At 35.0% G+C, this 19242-nt stretch overlaps 2 protein-coding genes across 2 annotated transcripts; both read left to right on the forward strand.

Moving 5' to 3' along the window:
- Window positions 1–7055: 7055 nt before the first annotated feature.
- LOC111902882 (uncharacterized) lies at window positions 7056–11677 on the forward strand. Its single transcript, XM_023898695.3, has 11 exons — window positions 7056–7489; window positions 8232–8289; window positions 8371–8481; window positions 8618–8755; window positions 8877–8946; window positions 9030–9085; window positions 9864–9989; window positions 10216–10355; window positions 10500–10572; window positions 10861–10935; window positions 11160–11677. The coding sequence occupies exons 1-11, from the start codon at window positions 7341–7343 to the stop codon at window positions 11466–11468; spliced, it is 1305 nt and encodes a 434-aa protein (XP_023754463.1). The 5' UTR covers window positions 7056–7340; the 3' UTR covers window positions 11469–11677.
- A 4359-nt stretch (window positions 11678–16036) lies between these two features.
- On the forward strand, window positions 16037–18507 carry LOC111902875 (uncharacterized). The gene is made up of 8 exons (XM_023898686.3): window positions 16037–16215; window positions 16317–16510; window positions 16924–17022; window positions 17181–17520; window positions 17595–17729; window positions 17844–17926; window positions 18033–18138; window positions 18224–18507. The coding sequence occupies exons 2-8, from the start codon at window positions 16371–16373 to the stop codon at window positions 18332–18334; spliced, it is 1014 nt and encodes a 337-aa protein (XP_023754454.1). The 5' UTR covers window positions 16037–16215; window positions 16317–16370; the 3' UTR covers window positions 18335–18507.
- The last annotated feature ends 735 nt before the right edge of the window (window positions 18508–19242 follow it).

The raw sequence follows: 19242 nt of genomic DNA on the forward strand, positions 1-19242 counted from the left end.
CCGCCGGCTCCTTCCCCTTTGACGAAGAGGTACCTGAAACCACAACCAAAATCTGTAAGCACAAATCTTAGTGAGTTCCCCCATCACACCGCATACCATATAATATCGCCGGTATCTTTCAACCGGTAACTACCATCGGTATCTTTCAACCGATAACTATCATCGATATCTTTCAACCGGTAACCGTCATCGGTATCTTTCAACCGGTAATCGCCATCGGTATCTTTCAACCGGTAATTGGGGACTATTTCACCCCTACCACTAGCATACAATAGCAAGATATAAACATACAGTCAGTCATATCGGGGTACTGACCTACCCATTGGTCCTAACGACCTATGCAAGGGAAAAACTATTCTCTGTCACTACCACTAACACAGATCTCATATTATGCAAGCATATCTCATGACCAAGTCACATCACCAAACCAAGATAATTATCACAAAGACAATTATCTACTAAATACACCTGTTGGTGGGTCGGCATTGTGGCCTTAGACCCACCCCTACTGGAAGGTAACTCACCTCGATGTCGTGTAGCGTTTGAACTGTCCTCGGCGTGAAGGTCGGATCCCCTCGACTCCTCAATCCCTACACGACAATCCTCAAGTCATCAAACAGAACATACGACCCTAACCAGGGTCAATACCATAACCAGACAAAGTCAACCTTGGTCAAAGTCAACATCCAGTTTGACCTTACTCGCCGAGTTGGCCCGCCAACTCGCCGAGTCCATACTCCACTAATCCGATACAACCTCGACTCCGCTCGTCGAGTCTAGCAAGAACTTCGACGAGTTCCTCTTCCTTTAAACTATCGGGACCATCTTCATCTGACTCGCCGAGTTCTTCCTTGAACTCGGCGAGTTCATCCCCTTCATAAGAACATGCCTAGTCTACAACTCGCCGAGTTGTATGAACAACTCATCGAGTCAATCTTCAAAGGTTGGGAGATTGCCTTGGACTCGCCGAGTCTGTTCATACACTCGTCGAGCCCCATGATTCTTAGGTCCTTTTTCGCGTCTAAACATCTACAGGACTTTCCTCCCTAACAACTAGTCTATTCACATAATGGATTTGGTGGTCATTACTGATGGGTTTTGGACATAAGAACTTTCCCTATGTGCACATACAACCCTATAGTTTGGATCTAGGTTCACTAATTGAACATGCAACATACCCAAGACTTTCATGGCTAGATCTAATGTAAACAAACAATTAAAACATATGAAAACGGATCTAGAATGATACCTTGAGTTACTTGCTTGAAAACCTTCTTCTTCTTGGAGCTTAGAGTCACAAATGTCACTCCTCTAATGGCTTACAAACACCAACTAGCAAGAAGATGATTTGAGAGAGATGAGGAAGAGGGAAATCGGCTCTATAGTTACTCCAATCACAAGGGTGGCTGATTTCCTCAACCCTATGGGTCTATTTATACTGTGAGCTCCTAGGGTTTCACCCTTAAACCCTAATTGGATAACTTAGCCTCAAAGCAATCCAAATCCCTTCCTAGATAAGGCCTTGGACGATTTCTAGGTGATCCATATCCCTAAAATCGTCCAACCCTAAATCCATAAGGATTATCAGCTCAAAATACAACTTTCACACATTTGACAGTTTATACCACTTTATTCAATTAATCTCTTTAAGTCACCAAATTAATTCCTAATTAATTTATGACTTATATTAATCAAATAATATAATTATCCTTTTAACATATTATTCTTATAATACATTAATAATAATATCTCTTCTCTCTAAATCATCCTATCAAGTTGCTATGGTGAAGGCAACCCAAAAGGACCATGCACAACCGGGTCAAGTACTTACCAAATATAGTTACAGCCTTAGACACTAATCCAACAATTACACCTCGACTCGCCGAGTCCCAAGAACAACTTGGCGAGTCCATCCTTGACCATTACTATGCAGTCGATTTAAATGGGTCTTAACACACCTAAACCATAGATCTGGCCTCCTAATGTCCATTTTATACGTAAAGTTCCAAATTTGGTGCACATGCATGGGGTTTTTAGCTTAAAAATCCATAAAAGGTGATCTACAATGTGCATGAGGCTCTTTGGCACCTTTATGCCATGACTCCCCTCCAATAACTCAGCTCTGAAAGTAGAACTCCATGAATCACTTCACAAATTCGGAAATGGCTTAGAAAGCCCTAAATGCACCCAAAATCTAATCCCTAAAGATGAACAACCAAAAGAAAGACCAAAATAAGGAGCATTTACCTTGATTGAGCTTAAGATGGAATAAAATCTCTGGATCTACAAGCCCCAACTCGAATTCCCAAGCTTCCCCCTTCCTTCCAAGCCTCACAACCACCCAAAAGCACCAAAAATGGCCTTAGATCAGTCAAAGCAGCTAGGGTTTTGATAAGAGGTGTTCTGGGAGCATAAGGGGCAATGGAGGCTGCAATAAGTCATTTAAATAGGGTGCAAACCCTCGAATTTAGGGTTTCCCTCAAACAACACCTACTCATCGAGTCAGTCTCCCGACTCGTCAAGTAGGTCACTTAAAATGCCTGCGGATCACGACCCTATTCGACGAGTTGGGCCACCAACTCGTCGAGTCCCAGAGAAATACAAAAATGTTTAAATTAAATGCGTACCGGGAATGAGGTGCTATAATATTCTACATATAACAAATAATTTAGTGGATCATTATTTTTTTTTAAATGTATAATATTAATTCTTTTTTAATTTTTTTGGTTCTACCTCAAAGTATTCGGAATACGCAAAAACATTGCATCCCATTGTCGAAAATCGTCAGGACCACCGCTAATCACCTTCATCGGAGTTCCGACGGAAACACTAACAACCTATTTCACCCAACGCCACTATCCAGTAGCCACTTGCGACAACCTCTTCACAATCCGTCGAAATCCTTTATATTTGCCACTAAGTCGATCGTTTTCCACCAGAACCATCACTATTTGAACCACCAAGAAGTCCAACTCAAACACCCCTATCATTTCCTCCATTTGTTGCCTTTTACTAGCTTACGCCACAAAATCATACTACCTGGTTTGTTCCTCCATTCATTGCCTTCCACAACCTATGCATAATCTTATAACATCGAAGTTTCAAGTCTGTCATTTTCTGTTACAATCAATATTGTGTTTAGGAGGTCCGATCCAAACACCGATGGTCAGTTCCTTCATTCGTTACTTTCTATCACCTTACGCCGCCACATCATCTTGTCATAAATCGTCGATCGTTGCCTACAATCCGTCATTCTCAACTAAAACCACATTAATTGACTACCCATACTGCCGTCAATGGTGACAATGTTAGATATAGGGTTTTCAAACCATCAGATCTACCGCTAGATCTTTTCAGGTAGTGCAGGCTTAATGTAACGACCCAATTTTCACGATTAAAAATTTCATTTTTGATTAAGTGATTTGCACAACATTTGTATCAAAATATCAACCGATCATATCATTTAATAAAAGCATGTCTTGTATCTGAAAACCGAATCGTAAAAACATAATAATGTCAGAGTACAAATCCCAGAATAACTCATAGTGCGGAAAACAAAGGGTGTGTGTATGATGTGTCGCTACCGCGCCAGCTCCTTCCCCTTCGTTGAAGAGGTACCTGAAACCAAAACTGTAAACTGTAAGCACGACGCTTAGTGAGTTCCCCCGTCGTACCACATACCATACAATCACATAGCATACATACTGCCGGACAATTTTGGGGTACCCGACCTACCCGGTACGGCCATTCTGGGGTGCCGACCTACCCGTGTCAAGCCATTCTGGGGTGCCGACCTACCCATGTCAAGCCATTCTGGTGTGCTGACCTACCCATGTCAAGCCATTCTGGGGTGCTAACCTACCCGTCGGTCCTAACAACCGACCCTCGGGGACTAATCCACCCCTACTGCTGCTATCCCATATATCATAACATAAACATACTATCAGACATATCTGGGGTGTCCGAACTACCCTTCGGTCCTAACAACCGAACTTGGGGACTATTCCCCTCCTACTACCACTATCACATATAAGATATCATGTCAGCATATAAACATATCATCACATACTGTCAGACATATATGGGGTGTCCGAACTACCCTTCGGTCCTAACAACCGAACTCTACTACTATCACATATAACATATCATGCTAGCATATAACATATTAGGCAGTAGCAAAACTAGATGATATCATAAAGATAATCATGTAACATACAACTCCTACTGGTGAGCCGACATTGTGGCTGTAGACCCACCACTACTGGAAGGTAACTCACCTTGTAGTAGCCGCTGATCTGTACGGAAATCCTTTGACTGCTGCCGCTGCTGCTCCGGAAATCCTCCGGCTATAATTCCCACAAAACACTTAGTCATACACCACTAACTGTTCTTAGGGTAAAATGACCATTTTACCCCTGACCAAGTCAAAGTCAAAGTCAACTTCCAGTTGACCTGACTCGTCGAGTTGGCTCGCCAACTCACCAAGTCCATATCCTTCCATTTGTCCTTATACCCGTCTCTACTCGTCGAGTTAGGTGATAACTCGACGAGTTTTCCTTCTAATTGAACATCGACTGAATCTTCATCTGACTCGCCGAGTTGTATGAACAACTCATCAAGTTCAACTTCAACTGATACTCAGGTCCTGTCCTTGACTCGCCGAGTTGTATGAACAACTCGTCGAGTTCATCTTCATCCTCAAGAAGATTGCCTTGGACTCGCCGAGTCTGCTCGTGCACTCGCCGAGTTCCATGAATTTCCAGAACAATGGCTTAGTCCAGAATGTTGGGTCACTCCCCGGGACCCCCTAAAACCTTTCCACACTCAACTGGGTCCTTTTGACCCTCAACTGATATGGGACAGAAACCTTGGACTCGCCGAGTCCAAGAATGGACTCGCCGAGTCGGTCACATCCTCTCACTAAATCTTCGATTTATGATGTACAACCCTTGATCAAAAGATAGATCTATGCTTCTACAATCGATCTAGCACGTAAAGTTACAACCTTTACGTGCTTGCATGGGACTTTGAGCTCAAAAGGTCCTAAAACAAGCTCTTTCAATGCATGGGGCCTTCTTTGAGTGCAAGAGCCACTACTTTCTGCCTTGTAACCCCTCTAAGGACCTAGATCTGAAACATCAACCCCCTAACCATGCTTGCAATCATGGTTGGTGACCAAAATCGATTAGAAAAGCCCTAGAACTCCACAAAATGGGATCTATCAAAAGAATAAACAAGGTATAGACTTTATACCTTTTGTAGACTGCAAATGATGCTCAAAATCGGATCCTTCTAGCCTCCTCTTGATCCTTCAAGCTTTTCCTTCCTTCCTTGGATCACAAAAGCACCAAAATCACTCCAAATGCCTTAGATTGCTTCAATAACGGCTAGGGTTTGCTATGGGGGTCTTCTGGGAGCAAATGGGACGAAGGAGGCCGAGTTAAGGTGTTTAAATAGGGTGCAAACCCTCGGGTTAGGGTTTTTGTCCAGACAGGGCCTACTCGCCGAGTCCGGGACCCGACTCGTTGAGTCCACTGCTTAAACCCTGCGTCTCATCCCGCTTCTACTCGGCGAGTTGGTCCTTCAACTCGCCGAGTCCAAGGCCAAAATGCAAAACATTTTAAAGAATTAATAAAAGAATACGTACCAAGAACCAGATGCTACACTTAAAGCTTCGATGTTATAAGGTTGTGCATGGGTTGTGGAAGGCAAAGAATGGAGGAACTAACCAGGTAGTATGATTTTGTGGCTTAAGCTAGTAAAAGGCAACAAATGGGGGAACTGATAGGGGTGTTTGGGTTAGACTTCTTGGTGGTTCAAATAGTGATGGTTCTAGTGGAAAACGATCAGTTTAGTGGCAAATATAAAAGATTCTGACGGATTGTGAAGAGATTGTTGCAGAGTGGCTATTGGATAGCAGTGTTGGGTGAAACATGTTGGTATTGTTTCCGTTGGACCTCCGATGAAGGTGATTAGCGGTGGTCCCGATCATTTTCGACATTGTGATGCGTTGCTTTTGCGTATTCCGAAGACTTTGTGGTAGAACCAATAAATTAAAAGAATTAATATTATACATTTAAAAAAAAATTAACGATCCACTAAAATATTATTTATTATATATAGAATATAATAAATTAAATGTAATTATACAATTAAAAAAATCTAATAAATACATTTTTTAAATAAGCCAATAAAAAATTTTAAAAAATAATTAAAAGAAATTAATAATATAATATTTATTAATATATAAATATTATATATTAAAAATAAAATTAACCGGTGTGGTAATCAGATAAAAAATTAATCTAATAAAAACAAAATTGAAAAAAAAAATAATGTATAATAGTTCAATAAAATTAAAAAGACATAAGGATTAATATATAATAATTCAATAAATTTAACAAGAAGAATTGCATAAATGGTCCTTGTAATTTGGTAAAAAAAGATAACTTTAAAAATGGTCATTAAGGGTAAAATTGTTATTTAAAAAAATCAACAACCAAATGTTAAGGTTAACGAAATAGAGACCAAAACCACAGCTAAACTACTAAATAAAGACATTTTTTGCTAATAAATTTATTTTTAGACTTTACCCAAAGAAATTGGCAAACCACATGGACCATTTTTACAATTTTAACTCATTATAAATTAGGAAAGGGGTTAGGGTGTTTTTGGTCTAAAAAGTATAAATTAATAAAAGAAAATTAAAAAAAAATTATTAAGAGCAAAATAGTTATTTTATGTCTATAATGATGAGTGGAGTGAAAAAATATAATACATGAACGTTTAGAATTAACTTTAAAAAATATAGATCGAACGTATAATTTAACATTTGAACCACGAAGGAATCTTATAATTTATTGGTTTGATTACATTACTCCATTTCCCACTTTTAAATATCATTTTAAAAATTATTAAATATTTACTCCGTCTTAATATTTCAATTAATCAGCCCATAATAACCTAGTAAAACATAGGAGTATCTTTCATTATTGATTTGGACGACAGTATATGGATTAAATAATACTACTTAACAACCCGGAGTAAATGAGAAAGAAACAAAACGCGTGTAACTAGGAAAGCCCACCCGATAAGTCACTTTGTCTGTTTTTCTCTCTCTAAGATCCCATCGCCATCGCCATCTTGCTCTGCAACTAATTTGTTGATTTCGTCGCTCCCCACACAATAACAACTTCGCAAAGTTTACAAGAAAAAAAATATACAAATCTATTAGGAAGCCGACAGATGTCTGGAAGTCTTTGATTTAATTGCTAATAGCTATTCAAAGTTCCAATTGAGATCGGAATGAGAAGATTACACTGTTATTTTTGCTGATTCAGATGGCGTTCAACCTTCATCATAGTCTTCATTTCATTACTTTATCCTATCTTTTTTTGTTGTTATGCTCTTGTTTCTCGAGCATTTTCTGTAGCAGCGATAATGATTTCCCTCCTGTTACGCCTATCAATCGTGATCTCTACCGCACTAGGTAAACTCAGTAGTCTCCAAATACTTCTAGATTTGATATTGATTTCACTCGTTTCGGCGTTGTAATCAGTCTAATTTGATTTCGTGGTGCAGAATTTATTTTTATCTCATTTTCTATAACTTTTTGTTTGACTATAGAGGGATGGGATCTCATCCTAAAAACGGTAGTCAGGAGTTGATCTGTTTTTGTAACCGTTAGAAAGTGTTAAAATAGAGGCAATTTGATCTGTATGTCAAAATGGTTTATGTGACTTAAAGATTTTGGGAGAATTTATTTGATAATTGGTTACTTACATCAGAAATTGGAAATTATTGGTATTAAAATGCACATTTTACATGTGTTGTTTCAGCTTCCCAATATAGATCTATTTTGTCATACCCTGGTCATGGATTACTCTCGTAAACAAGGCAAAGTAAGCAAACCAAGAACAATACATTAAGTTAATGCACTAGTATTACTGATTAGAGTGCTTACAAGAAGAGAAAACTGCATAAGTATAGAATAATTAGTTGATTGCTAATTAAAATGGAAGGATCTATATCTATACATGAGGTGGTGTTCTTGCAATAACATAAATAAACACTATTTTTTGATCATTTACAATCACACAACTTGTACTTTTAGATCCTTCTAGCATCTTCTTATTCTCTCTTGAAAGTTCTTGATTCACATAGAACTTTCTGGAATTTTGAGTCAACCTTCGTGTTTATAAACCTTTTCATCTTGTTGCTTCTTTTTTTAGTGACGCCTTAATGGAAGAGATAGAAGCATTGGTTAACCGACACCAAGATAGACTCCATGTAGGTGTATTTTGGATCTTTTTTTTTTTTTCTTTGTCCTGCTATTTGTTATGCTCATTTGAATCCATAATTTTTCAACAGATGGAGACATTTCAAAGTACAAATAAAGGCTACCATGCTGAACTAAATGTAGTTACATATTGCCGGAATAGAACAGCCATTGAAGACAAATCAAAGTTTAGAATACTTCTTGTGAGTTTTTTCTTTCTCTTCAAACTGTTGCATCAAATGAAAGGAAAAATTTTGAAGAAAGTAATTTTTTTTGCCATGTATTGTCTCATATTGTGATATTGCTGATTTTTTTGACAGATGATTACTTGTCTTCCAGAGTTTTGGGCAGCATGCACGGGAGCTTATTACAACCGAGCTTGCATTAAGGATCCTCTCCATCTTAAGTGAAGAGCAATTTTTACCTAAAATGGATCCACTGTTGCTGAACAAAACCCTTGAGAAGATTGTTATAAAGGTCATCTCTTTCATATTATATGCTTCTTAAAGTTATCTCTTTATCATTACATGAAAAAAAACATACAAAATTATGATCAAATTAAGCTCATGATATTAACAAACATATAGCAATCTCTCAGGTGGTGCCAATGGAAAATCTAAATGGACGCAAAAAAGTCGAAGCGGGAGATGTTTGTGAGAGAAGAAATGGTCTCATTTTTTTTTTTTTTAATTTCTTTACTTGAAAATAAATGTGATATTTCTTGAGTTCATGACTGTTTGTTTCTTTGCAGGAAGAGGAGTTGATCTCAATCGGAATTGGAGTGTAGATTGGGGGAAAAAAGAGAAGGTTAGTGACTAAAAAGAGGGAAAATACGTGTAACTTTCACTCTTTAATAGCTACTTAACTATTTTCTATAGTCATCAAAACATTTCACTTTTTTCAACCCTTTAAAATAACTATTTCCCTGGTTTTGATTTCAGGTTAAAATACAAAAAAGAACCTTCTTTCACTATTCAACTGTTACTTTTTATTGATTAAGTCACTTAACTATTTTCTGTTGTGATAAAAATATAATACCTTTTATATTGTATTAAAAAAAATCCTGTTATTAGGGGATCATACCTATATATAGAAAAAGCACAACATACTTTCACCATTTTATCGATTTAGAGACTCAACTATATTTTTTATCGGTTTAACCACCGAACTATATTATAATAAGACTAAATTACAGAATTGGTCCATGTGGTTGGCATGATTTTGCAGTTTTAGTCCTAGTTTCTTGATTTTTTCAAAAACGGTCCCTATTTCAGGTTTGGGTTACGCATTCAATCCCAGGCTCTGTTACCATTTAACCAGCTTCTGTTATCTACATATGAAATGCTATTTTGTACTTTAACCTTTTTGAGAAAAATGTTTTTTTTAATGTTAAAAAAAAATAAGTATAGAAAAGGGTTAAGTTACCAATAAAATGGTGAAAGTAGGTGGCTTTTTTTAGATTGTTTTGTTCTCCATCTCTACATTTTGTATAGCAATAATACCAGTTTTGTAGGTATGTTAAGTAAATGTTACATATAACATACCTTGGCTTGTTGTTTATTATTATTATTATTATATGTTTCAGGACTTTGATCCTTATGAAGAGAATCCTGGAATTGGCCCATTTAGTGAACCTGAAGCTCAGCTAATGCGAAAGCTCTCAACATCATTCGAACCACACATTTGGGTCAATGTACATTCTGGAATGGAGGTGACCACTAATCTTTGTTTTTCTTCCCAAAATACCCCTCATTACCCACTTTTTGTTTCTGCAATTACTTATTTTGATGCCTTTAAATCTTTCGATGTTGCATAATATTACAAGATTAATTCCATTCCATGACCAAAATTAATTGTTAATCAGTCATTCATTCATTGTTTTTTTTTTTACATAAATATGTTTCCATATGATTAGTTTTATATTTACTTTTTTGTAGGCTCTTTTTATGCCATATGATCACAAAAACACAACTCCATCTGGAGTGGAATCACAGAAAATGAGGCTGATGCTTGAAACATTAAACCACCTTCATTGTGGAGATCGTTGTGTGGTTGGATCAGGTGGTGGATCTGTTGGGTAAGTAAAGTATTATTATTCTTTATAATATATGTTAGACTCTAAATTCATAAATATAGATTTTTTCAATAAGAAAAAAAGTTTAATATACAATGTTGTTAATTTTAAACAGAAATAAATGAAAGAAGGTTTGTATTTAAACAGGTATCTGGCACATGGTACAACTACGGATTACATGTTTGATGTGGCAAAGGTCCCCATGGCTTTCACCTTCGAGGTTTGTATATAAAAATTAAAAAAAAAAACATTTTGTTTTTTTGTAATTTTGCTGTTTAACCATTTATATGTTTTTTCAATCAAACCATAAAAGTTCCATTCAGTTTAACCATTTTTTGACATGATATAACAGGTCATAATGGTTAATTTGGAAAAATGTTTGAAACTTTTATGGTTTGAATGGAAAAAATTCAAGTATTAGGGGTTAAACTGCAAAACTGCCCAAAATATAATGGTTTTCCTGTAAATTTCCCTCCCTTATTTTCAACTGAACTTGTTAATTTGGCAGATTTATGGAGATGAAAAAGCATCTTCAAGAGATTGCTTCAAAATGTTCAACCCTGTGGATCATCCCACATTTAATGTAAGTGAAATAAATTTAATCATATCCATTTTCTATTCTTTTCAATGGATAACACATTAATTTTCTCAAAGCTTTTTTATCTATCTTAGAGCCATTGAATCACTTACAATACTACCATATATGTATTTTCGGTTTTTCTCTGATTGATTGAATACAATTTTCAAACTATAATGTTTTAACACTATTTCAAATTACTGAATCCACATTTTTTTTTTTGACTCCAGAGAGTTCTGAACGAATGGTCAGCCACATTCTTTACAATGTTCAACATGGGAGCACATCAAATGAAAGATCCACAAGAATCAACACCATTTAACATGGACCATTTGATCTCAATAGATGATTATTTAAATGGATATTTAATCGAGAGAAAAAATAGATATGGTGAAAAGAAGGAATTTCTGGACCTTGGTTTGCAAGAAATCCGAACATATTTCAGGCTCTTTTTGCTATCTTCAGTCATGTTAATGTTCATGTTTTGTTCTAGAATTGCAAAGAGTAATAGATCACATTTGCCTTCAATTTCTCTATGAAATTGAATAAAAAGGTGTGTATTGTTTTAGTTATTTGTTACGAGTTTTCTCATCGATTCAAGGTTTCTAGCTTCTTATTTTTTTTTAATGTATAAGGGGAGATTGGGTTGGTATATTAGTGTGATTTTGTGTAACATTATTGACATGTCATGAACGATGATTTGTTTGTTATTTATCTGTGCACTAATAGAAAAATGAAGGTTTTTGTCTTTTTGATATGTATCCCATTTTTGCATTTTATAATAAGTTGATGGTGTTGGATGTATGATCAATGCAGATGAGGCAACCATATGTGTCTAATGCCACTGCGAATGCGTATGTACTTTGTATGTGAGGTAGTGTTCCTTTTGTAGCTTAATTGATTTGATGGAGATAAAAGGGTAAAATGGTCATTTATCTTTGTAATACTTGATAGGAAGAACATGGCTTTAGTTTAATAAGTTGTAAGCAATATATTGATGTTTTTAATGCAAAATAACAAATTAATTGAGATGGTTTGGAAAAGAAGGGTTTTTTTTTTTTTTTTTTCACTAAGCTCTTTATAAATTTGAATTTAATTCTCCAAGTTTGTACTGATTTTCTCAAATGTTTTTATATCACTTGAAAATTCAACATATTTTGCGTTTTTTCGATTCATATGGTCCATGTTTAAAGTTTTTTACACGTAAACCAAACAATTTTTTTTATATTAAACAACGAGCCTAGAAAGTAAAATATGTTAAATCCTTTCTTTTGTTCCTTGGATTTGAATACAAATTGAAAGAAAGAATATCCAAGCCCATTTGATATTCATTACCTTTATTATATACATTAACTTTTACCAAATATTTGATATTGTTCCCAAAATCACATTATTATAATCACATTATCTATAATGTCTTTTCCTTTTGGTCATTGTAGTTTTCAAATAGACAGAAATGACCATGAAAACAAATTACAAAAATAAAATGTTTTTTTATTATTTTTTGAATTCGCACCCGTGGTACCCCATCTTTTAAAATTTTCATTTTTATCCTTTTTTTTTAATATTTTTCCCCAAATTTAGGCCAAAGTTAAATTTTCAAATTTATTTTTATATGTTTTCCAAACTTAGTTTGTTTTGAGCAATAATTTTGTCAAACTTCTTTTACAACCATGTTTTTTACAAAATTGTTTTTTTTACAAAATTACTATTTTTATATATTTGATTTTATGTATATCCTTATTTAGATTTTTCTTTTTCAAAGTTTTTTTTTTCAAATTCGGTTCTATTTTTGGACATATTCGTTTTCATATATATATATATATATATATATATATATATATATATATATATATATATATATATATATATATATATATATATATATATAGGTTGTAAAAAAGTATAAATTTTGGTTGCTATTAAACATTTAGACAAAATTGCAAGAATGGTCCTTATGGTATGTCCAAAAATACTACTTTTGACAAAACAGATTTGGACTAGCACCAATAGTCAAAAAGTTTTTATTTTGCAGTAGTTTTGGTCCAAAACAGTTTAAAAAATCTAAAAATGATGGATTTGCCATTTTCCATTTATTTTTTTGCTTTTTCTTTTTGTTATTTAATTATTTTCTAACTAAAAAAATATAAGAAAATATTTCTCTCTCTCTCTCTCTCTCTCTCTCCACCTTCTATCATCATTTTTGTTTCAATTCCAAAGAAACACATCTAAAAAGCATGTTTATGGTGTTTTAATTTTTGTCAAGAACCATAAATCCATCATCCTTCTGTATCATAGAAACAAAAATCATGAAACCCATTAAATAATAAAACCTTAACCCTACAAACACATACATTTTCAGAACCAAATCAAATCCAGAAACCCATTTGATAAGAGGTTTGTTTTTGTCAAGCAAAACCTGCAAATTAAATCCAAATGCACAAAAAATGATTGAATCCAAAGAGGTTTCCAATTAAGCATCGATATCTGACTATCTCCTTTACATTCAAACCCAAAATTGATTATTCTGAAGATCTGAAATTTAGGAAAATTTAGGGATGAAGAGAGTGGTATAATTATTCTGAAGACCCAAAATCGACTACCTACTCTATAATCAAACTTAACAGAAGGGCAAAAATGTGTTTCGTCAAATCGAAAAAGGATTAAGCTTCTTCATCTCTTCATTTCTTGCAGATTACAATAGAGAACACAATATGACCTGGCTTAGAGTTACGATGAATGTATGGGAACAATGGTGATTCTTGCGTCCACAAGTCGACGATGACAACAAGGGGCAGGCGGTGGTCGGGAGATGTAACGCAGATCGACGTTGCTAGGGTTACCAAGGGTGGTGTCGTTATCGGAATCAATGTTGGGTTACAATGATACATTTTTCTCGTCGGAGAAGACAAATCGATCTGGGTCCATCCACCGACTTCCTATTCCTCTACCAAAACAACCACCACCCTAGCTCCTATCTATAAACCGTTGGAGGCTGTCAACCACCACCTTCAGAACCCCTCACAACCTCCCTTCAGTCGTGTAGCACCACCAAACACACATCCCTTCACCCCTTGCTCGGAAAAATCGACCCAAGGTGCCTTCCCCTCGATTTCTAGCCGTTAAACGCCCCATCTGAAAACCCTAGCCGCCAAGAAACCCTAACTTTCATATCTCAATCTCCTTTTTCTCGTCGTCGGCTGTGGAGGTTTAAATGAATGGCAACAACGATCAAAAGCGGGTGTTTGAGGTGGTGCTACCTGACCGGTGGAAGGAGGATGGGCAGCCTAGGCTGGCGACATCCGCTGATTTATTCTTCTTGGGCGGTGGTAAGCAAGAAACGAGAGAGAGAGAGAGAGAGAGAGAGAGAGAGAGAGAGAGAAAGGGGAGAAGATAGAGAGAGTGTGTGTGTATGAGAGAGAGAGAAAGAAAAAAGATAAAGAGAGAGAGAAATATTTTCTTTTTTTTATATATTTTTTAGTTAGAAAATAATTAAATAACAAAAAGAAAAGCAAAAAAAAGTGGAAAATGGCAAATCCGTCATTTTTAGATTTTTTAAACTGTTTTGGACCATAACCGCAGGAAAATGAAAACTTGTGGACTATTGATACTAATCCAAACCTGTTTGACCCAAAGTAGCATTTTTTGGACATACCACAGGGACCATTCTTGCAATTTTGTCAAACATTTATAGGTGGAGATAAGCCTATTGAGCGCATTGTTGGGCCGAGTCAGACAACTAATGATTGTCCCATCATACAAATTGATAGTGAGGAAGTGAAGAGGGTATTAAGAAGGATGGGAGGGATAAAGCCATTAGTCCGGACTAAATCCCTATTATCGTGTGGTTGTGCCTAGAGTTTTGTGTGACAAGAAGGTGCCGCTTAAAGTAAAGGAAAAATTTATAGGGCGGCCATAATGCCAACTTTGTTGTATGGATCTAAATGTTGGTTAATTAAGAAGGAACATGAAATAAAGATAATGGTAGCATAAATGAGAGTATTTGTGGTAGATATGTGGTAAAACTTTATTGGACATGATACCAAACTCATTAATTAAGAATTCGTTAGGGTGGCGTCGATCATCAACAAATTGATGGAATGAAGATTACAGTGGTTAGTCGTCCATACGAGACAATTGATTGTTGTTGGTAAAGAGTGGAGTTGATTACTATTGAGGGTGCTAGGAGAACAGGTTGACGTAGACTTGAAGGTTAGCCCTTTCTGAGAACATGAGCTCATATAGGAAACTATGGAGACTTATAATCAAGGCATTTGTCTAGTATTGACATAGTATAGGTCTAGCTCCCTTTTTAGTGGTAGTGCTTTCTAGTAAATTCTCACCTTAAATGTGTTCTCCTTTTTAATTACAACATGTGTAATTAGTATATGCTCTTAACAACTTTATATATATGTCCACTACTTGTATTCATTCATGGTTGACCCTTGCTATCTTTATGTGTAAATTATATTGGTCTTTTCTTCTAGACATTGAGCATTTTATCTTTCATCATGAATTTGTATGTACAGAGATGTTATGCATGGATACTCCAAATATAAGCACGATAACAAAACTTTCACTTTTATACATTTATTTGTATTTTTTTTTTGTCAGCGGTCTCCTATGATTTATCGAAATAGACTCTCAAACTTAGGTGTTGTTTGTTTTTTTTTTAAAAATCACTTCAAACCATTTATTGCTGCGCCGCGCAGCACACGCGCAACACTTGGCCTTTCGCATCTGTTTGTTTTCCTGAAGACTTCTGACTTAAAAATTGTTGTGTGTGTGCTGCGTGACGCAGCATTAAACCAACTGCTTCAAACTTCTTCGCGTCTTACTTTAACTTACTACAGCAGTCTGCAGACGTTAAAAAACAAACTGACTTTTTATTAAATGCTGCAGCCTTTTGTTCCACCTCTTCTGCTACAGAAGATTACAGAGGTGGTCCGCAGACTTAAGATATTTTCGCTTCGAAAAAACAAACAACACCTTAGAGTGTGGGAAATACTAACCATCATACATCCCCCTGCCTTGTTTGGATGGGACCAAACCCTAAAAAAATAGAAAATGAGTGTTCGGTTTATAAATCTCACTCTCAAAAGAAAAGAACAAAAAAAATCCTAAGTGCACCACGTGTGTAACACGTCACTACTTCTATTCAAACCCTAGTTCTTCTTTGCCCTAATCTCGAGCCCCAAATTCCAACTGTATAATCTCAAAATTGAAACCCTAAAATTGTTCGTCTCATCAATTTCAACTTACAGGCGTAGCTCTTCTTCGTTCACGGTAGCGTTTAATCAACCATATTATTCAATTTCGATTGTTTGATCATGTTTCATACACTTGAGTTCTAATTTAATCCTTTTGGATTACTTGGATACATCCAGAATGCTTGTGATTATGTGACTGTAAACGTTAAGAGAACAATATCTATCGATAGAATGGCGTTGAAGCAAACAGCAGTGCTCTACCATTATCCATGTCCTGATGGTGCATTTGCTGCTTTGGCAGCTCATATTTACTTCACCGCTTCCTCTGTTCCAGCTCTCTTCTTTCCCAACACTGTTTATTCCCCAATCAAGTAATTTCTTAATTACTTTTTCTTGCTTTACAGAAAACAATGGGACTAACTGAAAAAGATGCAATCAACTGTGTTCCAATTTCTAATTTGGTTGCCATAGGTTTGAAAATCAACAAAAAAATGTTTGAAATTTGCTAAAAGTTTGATTTTGGGTAATTTGGGCTAAGGTGGCAGCATTTTTTGCATCTTATTAGCACCTAGAGTTCAACATGAAACTTTTTGCAAAGTTCAAGTTTTTATGGTTTTAGTGATTTCATGAACTTTAATCACCAAATTAGCAATTATGACAAAGTTAGCTGTCATTATTTGAATTTGATTCAAAACCAGTGATATATTTCTAAACTATGCCTGACTTTAGTCAATTGATTATCTTATTCTAATTCTAATTTCCCAAGTTGTAATAATCATATCAGAGTCGAAGACCTTCCTCTTGATCAAATCGGTGATGCTTATCTCCTTGATTTTGTTGGACCCCCGGGTTTTGTTCAGCAACTCTCTCCCAAAGTTGACCGGTTTGTTTCTCATTTCTCTGGCTTTCTCTATGAAGTCCATTTTTCTACATTAAGTCAAAATGCAAATGAGGTTGTAATGAAGATAGATCTACCAGTCTAAACATATGCTTATGTCTGTAATTCTGTATCATTCATGTCTTTTGTTTTAATTTGTGTAGTGTGATAATATTAGATCATCATAAAACAGCACTCAAGATGCTTGATGAAGGTGAATTTTCCTATAAGAATGTGACAAAAGTGATAGATATGGGAAGGAGTGGGGCCACCATTGCCTATGATTATTTCAAGGAAAAAACCCTATCTCTTAAAAATGGAAACAATTTGAGTAATCATGAATTGGGTATTCATAAGTTTGAAAGCTCTCGAAGGATATTTGAATATATTGAAGATGCAGATCTATGGAGGTGGCGTCTTGACAACAGCAAAGCTTTCAGCAGTGGTCTTAAAGATATGAACTTTGAATTCAACATAACATTGAACCCCTTGTTATTTCAGCAGGTAAATCTTTATAAATGGGGATGTATTTTAAATTTTTTAAATACTAAAGGTTACTATTGGTTTTTTATTTGTAGTTGCTATCTTTGGATCTGGAACATGTTATAAATCAAGGCAATCAGAGTTTATCACAGAAGCAAACTTTGATAGATGAAGTTCTTGAGCAATCATATGAGATTGTTCTTGATGATGGAGCATCTGGACATTGTCTGGTAAATTTCACTTATAAATCTTTAAGTTTATTCTGTTCTTTTTTTGTAATTGTTTCTGAAGAGATAAAAAGGCTATTCTGATTCTAATGACTAATGCTATTCCATTCCTGTCAGGCTGTTAATGCTGATTCCGTTTCCGATCTAAGAAGTGAACTTGGCCACCAATTAGCTGAAAAAAGCCGGAATCAGAACTTAAGGTTTGTCATACCTCCATTATTGACAAGATTTTTAGGACTATTTTCAAGAGTGAAGGTAGGAAAAAGGAATTACAATTGTTTTGTTGTCTTGTTTATTTTGGTGTAGGGGCATAGGTGCAGTGGTTTACAGAGTACCGGATCTCAAAGATGATGAAATTTTAAAAATAAGCCTAAGAAGTATAGAAGATGAAGATACAACAGTTATATCACAGGTTTTGTTCTTCTTCATTCAATTCCTTATTTGTGAACATTGTGAGTTTTGAAACTGAAGATAAAACCCTTTTTTAATTTTTGCAGAAACATGGAGGCGGTGGCCATCGAAATGCAAGTTCATTCATGCTAAAATGTGGGGAATTTGAGCAATGGAAGGTAGGATCTAATGACTCTCGGGATGTAAAGCAAAAATAGTTAGCAAGCTTAACAAAAAATGGTGGTAGATTAATGTATTTTATTTATTTTTAGTGGTTTTGAATCATCTTACATGTTAAATTAATGGTAGTAAGTCAATGTAAACTGATCTATATTAGACAAAAATATTAAATATGTTTTTACTAACGAAATAATCATTTGAACTTGCCCAAGATTGCTTATTATGTTTAGCATTTTTGTAGTATGTTGGAGTGATCCTTTGTTGTGAAGGTAGACTAGTTTTTTTTTTTTTTCTTGTAATATTTATTTCTTTACTAATTTATAACCTGTGGGAACCACGGTTATAAAATGAATTAAATTTTTATAGTAAAAACTCAAAATTACTAATCAATTATTTTAAATAAATTATTAATTAAGAGATTTTTTTAGTTATATAAATTTTAATCATTGATTGAAATAAATATGTGAAATTATATCACTTTATAATTTGTATTAATTTTATTTTAATTTTTATTCTAATGTTATTAATTTAATTTAATTAGAGTGGAAATTTAAAATTTAAAATTTAAATTGGAGAATCAATAGGTTGACAAGTGATATGCATTCATTATAAACATAATATGGTGACACGTGTCAAAAAGAGAATAAAATATGCATTAATTAGGAGGCATAATAAAGTGACACATGTCAAAAGAAGAATAAAACTATTCTTTTATTAGAATAGAGAAGAGATTAGGATAGGATGTACCTAGCTCAGGATGAAGGATACATGTTTTTTAAGGTTAGTTTTGATGATGAGGATACGGAGGGTATTTACGTCTTTTGAAAAAATGCAATATGGAAGCAAAAAAATATGTCCATGTCCTACCTTATTTCACCATTGTTTTTAATAGAGAAAAAAAATCAAATTTTGTTGTATTAACATTGAACTTAGTCCATATGAATAA

The sequence above is a fragment of the Lactuca sativa genome, chromosome 2, assembly GCF_002870075.4.
Source record: "Lactuca sativa cultivar Salinas chromosome 2, Lsat_Salinas_v11, whole genome shotgun sequence".
Taxonomy (NCBI): Eukaryota; Viridiplantae; Streptophyta; class Magnoliopsida; order Asterales; family Asteraceae; genus Lactuca; species Lactuca sativa.

What these genes read in the sequence shown, in the direction of transcription:
- LOC111902882 (XM_023898695.3), top strand. Translation starts at nt 7,341, where the DNA reads ATGGCGTTCAACCTTCATCATAGTCTTCATTTCATTACTTTATCCTAT. An exon ending in GACACCAAGATAGACTCCAT is followed by an intron (nt 8,290 to 8,370) that starts GTAGGTGTATTT and finishes ATTTTTCAACAG; the next exon opens with ATGGAGACATTTCAAAGTAC. An exon ending in TCAGGTGGTGGATCTGTTGG is followed by an intron (nt 10,356 to 10,499) that starts GTAAGTAAAGTA and finishes GTATTTAAACAG; the next exon opens with GTATCTGGCACATGGTACAA.
- LOC111902875 (XM_023898686.3), top strand. Translation starts at nt 16,371, where the DNA reads ATGGCGTTGAAGCAAACAGCAGTGCTCTACCATTATCCATGTCCTGAT. An exon ending in GAGCATCTGGACATTGTCTG is followed by an intron (nt 17,730 to 17,843) that starts GTAAATTTCACT and finishes CATTCCTGTCAG; the next exon opens with GCTGTTAATGCTGATTCCGT. An exon ending in ATACAACAGTTATATCACAG is followed by an intron (nt 18,139 to 18,223) that starts GTTTTGTTCTTC and finishes TAATTTTTGCAG; the next exon opens with AAACATGGAGGCGGTGGCCA.